This window comes from Egretta garzetta, unplaced genomic scaffold (genome assembly GCF_000687185.1).
Source record: "Egretta garzetta isolate BGI_Z169 unplaced genomic scaffold, ASM68718v1 scaffold81, whole genome shotgun sequence".
NCBI lineage: Eukaryota > Metazoa > Chordata > Aves > Pelecaniformes > Ardeidae > Egretta > Egretta garzetta.
The window spans coordinates 5460041-5467093 of NW_009258671.1; the positions used below are offsets into that span (position 1 = coordinate 5460041).

Below are 7053 nucleotides of genomic sequence, written 5' to 3' on the forward strand. Positions count from 1 at the left end.
GTGTTATTAATCACGCAGGTTCTTGAGGGACACGACGGTCCATGTGTTGAGAGGCAGTCTTCCTTCGCAGGGCTGCTTTCTAGTGCCTTACACCAACAATGCAGATATAAAGAAAAAAAAAAATGGTGTTTTATGCATCAGATCATAAAAGAAATGTGTTTCACCATTACTGCAGAGGACAGTTATGCATTTTTCACTGCAAGTCAAGCAGTCCCCTGTGGAGCTGGCAATCTGGATGTGAGCTGCACTGCCATAGCGGGCAGCGAGCAGGCAGGGACGGGGCTGTGAAGGAGTCCCGCACCCCTGCAGGCATCTCCATGGCGTAGTCCCACCCCTGAGTCTGGCCCCAGAGGGCAAAGCCCGCTGCTCTGGGAAAGCAGAAAGCTGCAAATTAATGAGAAGTCTTCAAAAGCCCCGAAGTAAAATGAAGGGAGAAAAAATTATAGATTCTTACTGTAGTCGCTGGGAATTTAATAGCTATCTTTTGTAATCAAGATGTTCCTAGCAAGGACGCCAAAGCTTGCTCCCAGGGCCTTGTGAAGATGAGCCTTAGCACGTTTGGAAGCACCCTGGCTCATCTCAGCTAAGGTCCCCACTGAGGCTCATCACACCTGGACCTTTTTTAAACGTGTGATATGAAGTGGCATTTAAAAACTCGTGCGTGCCGGTGACTCACCTGTTTCTCCAAGGCTACCCAAACACGCACAGATTCCTCCATGCGTAGCTCCAGATGCCAACACCACCCTCTCTTTCTGCAGTCAGGACTCCTCGCATGTCCTGATCCAGCCCTGGCAGCCCTGGGGCAGTGCAGGGAGCCTTCACCGGGTGCCTGGGGACCTGGCTCCTCTTGTCCAGGCGCGGGAGAAGCTGCCAGAAAACAGCAGCCTGGTTGCAGAGCTGTGGCTCCTGTGTCCTCCTGTGAAGTCTGCTTGCTGATCCTCCAAAAATGTGGGAGAAGAAGGCACTTGACTGGAGTGCTTAGCACTGGCGGGGGGGGGAGGGGGAAAAGATAAAACTATTTTAAAAAGGAAATCATATTTATTGGACTATTGGATTTATAGTTCCTCAGAGCAGGAGTTTCCCTCCTTACGTGGCTGGAAAATACCTACCAGTGAATATCTGCTCCTGCAAATAAATCTCAATCTTCAGAATTAATAATAAAGACAGTTAAACGAAGAATAAAGTGTGTAAATACATTTCCATTACTGTTAACCATCAGCAATTACTGCCAAAGGGCTAAAATGCAGTCTTGGATTGCAGGGGAGATGTCTTCTTTGGTAAGGTGTCCACTCTAGGAGAGATTGAAAGCCTCTGCTCTAAAGTGTGCTGCTACTTATCCAGCAGCAGCTATGGTTACTGATTTGCAACCTGTACTGGTGACATAAAATCCCTGTCAGCATCCAGTGGTATGTAGGATGGTGCTGTTGGGGCTTGCAAGCCCAACTTCATAAGCCTTCTGCTCCTTTGTGATAGTTAGCTACACGGACAAAATCTCGAACCACATCCTGGAGGCTATTGCTGGGCTGTGTCTTTGTAGATCTGGTTCAAAAAGTTCCTGTGAGTAAGGTTTTTTTGTGCCTCGGTGTCTGTAACGTGAAGGTTTGAGCTCTTCCCTCCTCACAAGCCCATTGACACATAGGAGTCTCTTGCACGTGCAGCTGTAGCCCCTACCCAAAAGGCTTGACTGACACACTGCCTCTTGAGTTACGGTCCTGCTAACACAGAAAGGTGTTTTGGCTTGAGAAAATGTTATTTTTGCGGTGGTTTTTTTTTGTTGTTAACTTTGACACATTTTAAATCTCTTCCCTTGCAGGTCTGCGTGGTGTCCTTAGTGGGATTTGTTATGCTTTGTATTTCGTACCAACCTGATGAGAAGACGTGTGTGCAGTTTGCAGTAAAGGTACCTTGAGTTTTTTGAAATTTCTTTTTCTTCTCGTGTCGTTAAATATAATCAGAAAAGTTGATACTGGGGATATTTTTAAGACCACATGAAAAGAAGTGAAAATGCACCTGAAATGCAAGAATGGTTTTCTGGTATTTTCCAGGCAGCTAAGGAAGAAACTGTAGCCTATAAAAGGGGAAACTCTAATAAACAAGTATTTCAAATCAGAGCAAGATACCTTTTATATTTGCCGTATTTTAAGAATATGAAAGAGACTCAGATCGACAGAGCTGAAATAATTTGGGAAGTGTTCAGTGAAAGATTGGATGTTACTGATTAAGTAGAGATATTCACAGAGAGCTGGGTAAGAAGTAGGGTGGCATAAAGTGGGCCCACTTATATCAAGTTTTAGTTTTTCATGCGATCTAAGAAGCATCTCAGCATCTTCCCAGCAGTTTTGCTCCTCGCCATGAAACAAGAAACTGCGTGGGCACAGGCAAATTAAAAAGTGAGGCTGAAAATCTCCACCTGCCCGCGGAGGCAGTCAGGGAGAGAGCGGCTGGGCCCGGCGGCCGCGTCTCAGCCCTCGGTGCCTTGTGTCAGGGTTGGGCATTAGCGAAGATGGGGCAGCGTTAGCAAACCATGGGACAAGCATTCTTCCATGAAGCAAATTCCCACCTGAGCATCACAAGAGAGGTGCAGAAACCACGCACCACCCCCTGCCTCGCTCCCCAAAATTGTGCTTCGCTGACACTGGTAAGCAACTAGAAAAGAAAGGCTGAGAATGCATGTTCCAGGTGGGATGTTTTTAACACCATTTTTCTGGGCTGTTTTTCCTTATTATTGTAATTTTCAGGGCTCTTAATATTTTGCAGACACATAATAACCGAGAAAAATACCGACGCAGGCAACACAAAATAACAGTGATTATTAACTGAGAAAGGCAGAAGGAAATCAAATGCAAGGAGCGGCTTTTAGAAACCTGGCATTCATCCTCCCTTAGAAATTAGACCCCGGTGTGTCTCTTGTGCTTCTCTCAAGCTTCTCCCGCACTTACATAAAGAAAGGGAGAAGAAGAACAATTGCTTCTGCCCTCAGATTGCCTTTGCATTCTCACCCCCGTCACCTTTACACCCACAAGCAAGCCTCACGGCTGCCCCGGGGAGCTGCCGGGCTGGGCGGGAGCGGCCACGCCAGGCTTTTTATTGCTTGCCCTTGCAGCATTAAATTGAACTTGGCATCCACGCAGGAAGGGAGTCATCCCTGGTGGTGGGAAGGGGCCTGTCGGGCTGGGCAGCTCGGACTTAGCAACACCACCCTCCCTGGCAGCGAGAATGCCAGCCATCGGTCCTGCAAGAAAAGAAATGGTTTTGAAGTGCTCCCCAGGCAATGTAAAATGGGTTATTCCTCATCGCCTGGCAGAATTAGAGTTCTTCAGAATTAGAGTAGTGTCCCTTGAAAGACTTCTGGCTCAGTCAATAGCCCACAGACTCCTGCCTACCCAAAGCACCCTCCTCCCCAAAATTCACCTTCCTGGCATTTTTGAAGCATGCCACAAAAGCTGATCATGCCCAGCCTATTCACCTCTCCCATCCCACATCCCCAGCTGGAGCCCTTATCCCACAGTGCCTCCCCTCCTTGCTGCCTCTCCAGAGGAATGGCTTCTGGCTGCAGGGCAGGTACCCGGTTTTAAAAAAAGTAGGAGCTAAGAGTCTCTTCCCAGGCTCTGGTCACACAGGACTCATCTAAATCTCCAGTATCACTTCTCAGATCTTCAGATGTCAGTTAAAGTCTGTCTCTGAAGAAAAAAATGAACATTAGCTATTCAGTGACAAGGCTGAGGATGCAAAATTATAATTATGAGACAAAGCCAAGCAACTTGGGTCGTTCTCTCCTCCTCTCTCTCCTCCTGGTGGGGGGTGGGGGGGCTATGGGGAGTGCTGATGCTTCATCCAGCACCACAGTTGGGCTCAGCCCTATCTGCCCCAGCTGTCCTCCCGGGCACTTGCTCCCCGTGCTGATGGTTGGTGCCCACCGAGGCTGCACGTGGCTGCTGAGCACCATCCTACAAGAAAATCTTGGCCAGGCTTCCCTGGAGTGCAGGAAGCACCCCAGGATCCCTTGCATAGCCCAAGGGTCATTCTGGGAGGAGGACCACACACATACAGGCCTGGGCGACTTTAGTCAACCCCTGAGGTTGCCCTATGGCCACTGCGAGTGACTCCCTGGAGGTGGGAAATGGGAGGAGACCCACGCAGTCCTCTCTGCCTTCCTCCCTCTTGACAGCTGCTTCTTTCATTTCACACTTGCATGAGCCCTGGATCCTGTTAAAGAAGGAGGAGTTAGAAATGCTTTCGGCAGAAGTCCATTCCTGAGACTACTGCAGGTATCCGCAGCACCCTGTGGGAGACCGCCACCCAAAGGGAGGGTGGTTTTGCTCTTTTGGGGGGACAACGGTGAGCCCCAGGTTGAATTTCTGCCCCTGCCCCACCTCTGCACCTGCAGGAAACATGCTCTGCAGTACAGCAAAGCAGCATGCCCAGCTGTCAGGTGTGTATTTAAAAGGGGAGATCCTCTCCCTTGACCAAAAAAACCCCCAAAAACCCCACATAGGAAAATTTTGAGATCTCCTGTGGACTTCCTGGGATATTTGCTAATATTTGACCGATCACTCACTGTGGTCCTCATCACGGCATCTCCTGCTGTGGCGTGACACCCTCTATGCCTGCCCACCCAGCCCACGCCGTGACACGCACTGCGGTTCCTCTTCCCTGCGTGGGCTTGTGCCTGAGCCACCGCCGCCTTCAGAAGGGCTCCCCTGGACCCACCTCTGCAAACCCTTCTGGTTTCACCTCCGATACCTATGAGAAGCCTTTCCCACGAGGAACTTGATCCATCTTAGGTTATTTATTTTCTTTTTGGTACGGAGCAAAACTATTGCCAGTAAATATTGCTAAAATGTTTCTTCCTCATAGGAGGAACCTGAAGGAGGACGAGCTGCCATGCTCTGACCTCATCGTATGCTGTCTCTCCCCGCTTCCCTTTTCTCCTTCTATTTAAACAGCAATCGCAGTGCCTATCTCTCTGAGGCTGTTAAAAAACAGTTTTCCAGTGGCAAGTTCTGGTTCCTGGGCAGAGCACGCTATGCCGTTGTATTTGCGATGTTGAAGTTGCCTCCAGGTCCAGCATGTGATTAATCTGCTGATGGGATCTCAGCACTTGCTGTCTCGTGCTCCCTCACAGGCAGTATTTGCATTTGCCTCACCTTTGATATTTGGAAATGTGTTCATTTTCAGCGGCTCACAGAGAGATTCCTCTGCAAACATCTTGTGCGAATAATAAGCTGTTTGGAAATTGCCCTGTGTCCCCACACATCTCTGCTCGCCCCTGCAGACTGCTGTAAGAGCTGCCCGTGTATTTGGTGCGTTTCAAAGGGATTCTGAGGTTTCCTTCCCTTTAGGGGCAGAGCAGGCAAATTCTTGCTTAGTGTACCTGGAGTACAATAGTTTAGGCAGTGGATTTTGTGCTCTTTTATACTGACTTTGGATAGAAATTGGCAGCTAAATAAAATACCTGCCAGGGAGAATCAGGCACTCACTGTAGTCTTGGCTTAATATCTCATTTGTTAGGGAGGCCTGATTCTGTCTCCTGCTGGTCTGAATCCAGGGACTTCTAGCCAGTCCGCTAGGACTTCTGCATCGCAGAACAACTTTGGTCCATCAGAGAAGAGGAACAGTCATCAATGTCTGTCCGTTTTCCGTTTTTCCCATCAAACACACTTGCACCATCTTTTAAAGTGATGCCACAGGCCTACGAATCCCCACGTCTTTGTTCGGAGGGGGTCCATCAGTCAGTAGCGCTCCCTTCTGTGTGCTTTGTACGAGGAGGTGTCCCCATTTTCCAGCTTCACCTTTCCCATGGACCTTTACCTTGAAGGCTGCGGGGGTAAAGTAATTGCATTTAATAAGACCCACCCTCATTTTGAAGCTGCCCTTGGTTTAAGGCTGCAGGGGAAGTCATTAAATTTAATAGTAGCCAAGACTTGGAAAAGAAGATCTTGCTGTAAGAATTCAGTGATATGGGGGAGAAAATGTATATAGTGCTTTAAGATCTGCAATAAGCCCAAATATTTTTCTTCAAGCTGGCAACTGAATAGGAATATTGATTCACACTGTAGATATAAGACAAATACAGCAGGAGTGTGAATTTTATCAAGACATACATTCTTGGAGTTTCAAGGTCATAAAAAATGCTTTTATATTGATAGTTTGCTTGTGGTATTGAGGTTAAGAGAGAGAGAGAAAGAAGAGAAGCTGCTGTTTAAAATAACAGATTCCCAGCCACGCCATGTGTCTGGCAGATAAGGCGCCAAGAAAAAGAAATGTTTTTACAGTGCTGAACAGAACCAAAAATGCTATTTTGGCTAAACACAGAATACGATTTTGATATACATTCACACATATTTTGTATGCAGCGCAGCAAGTGCCAGCTCCAGCTACCGCAAGCGAGGGCAGCCCGTATGCGCCGCTACCCAAAGGTCTCAGGTGCAACCCGGAGTGACAAAGGCTCTGAGTCGCTGCCGCTGCCCGTGCATTTGCGGGGGTGGACTCTGCGTAGCTGCCCTTGATAAAAGCCACCCTATTTTAAAGCCGCCAGGGCTGTAAGGAGTAGGGGAGTGACAAAACAGACCCTTGTCCTTCTCGTGACGTAGCCGGGGCAGCACTGGGAAATGAAAGGCACCCGCTGCTTTTTCACACCTTTGAAAGACTTCTCCACCTTTATGGGGCAAGTTTTGGAAGGGGGATTGATCACGACCTAATTTGCAAGTCTACATCAGATTTGTTTGGGCATGCAAACCAAGAGCCAGGAATAACACACGAGCAAAGTTTCAAAACCACCTATTTTTCAGCACAGCCTGGGATAATATGTCAGCCCCAAGCCTCAGTCTGCTCAGCTCTGCTTCAAGGCAACTGCACTCATTTATCTCAGCTGATGGCTGTAAGTCTGGCCAAGGCAGGTACAGCAGTAGAGGAAGGTGCTCTCTCCTTCTCTAGAAAGCTTCTGGCTGTATAGAGACACAGATTTCTCGGTGCTCTCATCAGGTCTCAAAATTGCAAGGCGATATTAATGTAAAATACACAAGGCAGAATTACAAGTTCTTGAGATGACCT

The 7053-nt window shown here is 48.1% G+C and overlaps 1 protein-coding gene across 1 annotated transcript in view; it reads left to right on the forward strand.

Moving 5' to 3' along the window:
* Nucleotides 1–7053, forward strand: part of SSPN (sarcospan) — a 19784-nt gene that overhangs the window by 12150 nt on the left and 581 nt on the right. The window contains 1 exon segment of the mRNA XM_009648754.2: nucleotides 1814–1900. Coding sequence (XP_009647049.2) covers nucleotides 1814–1900 — 87 coding nt within the window.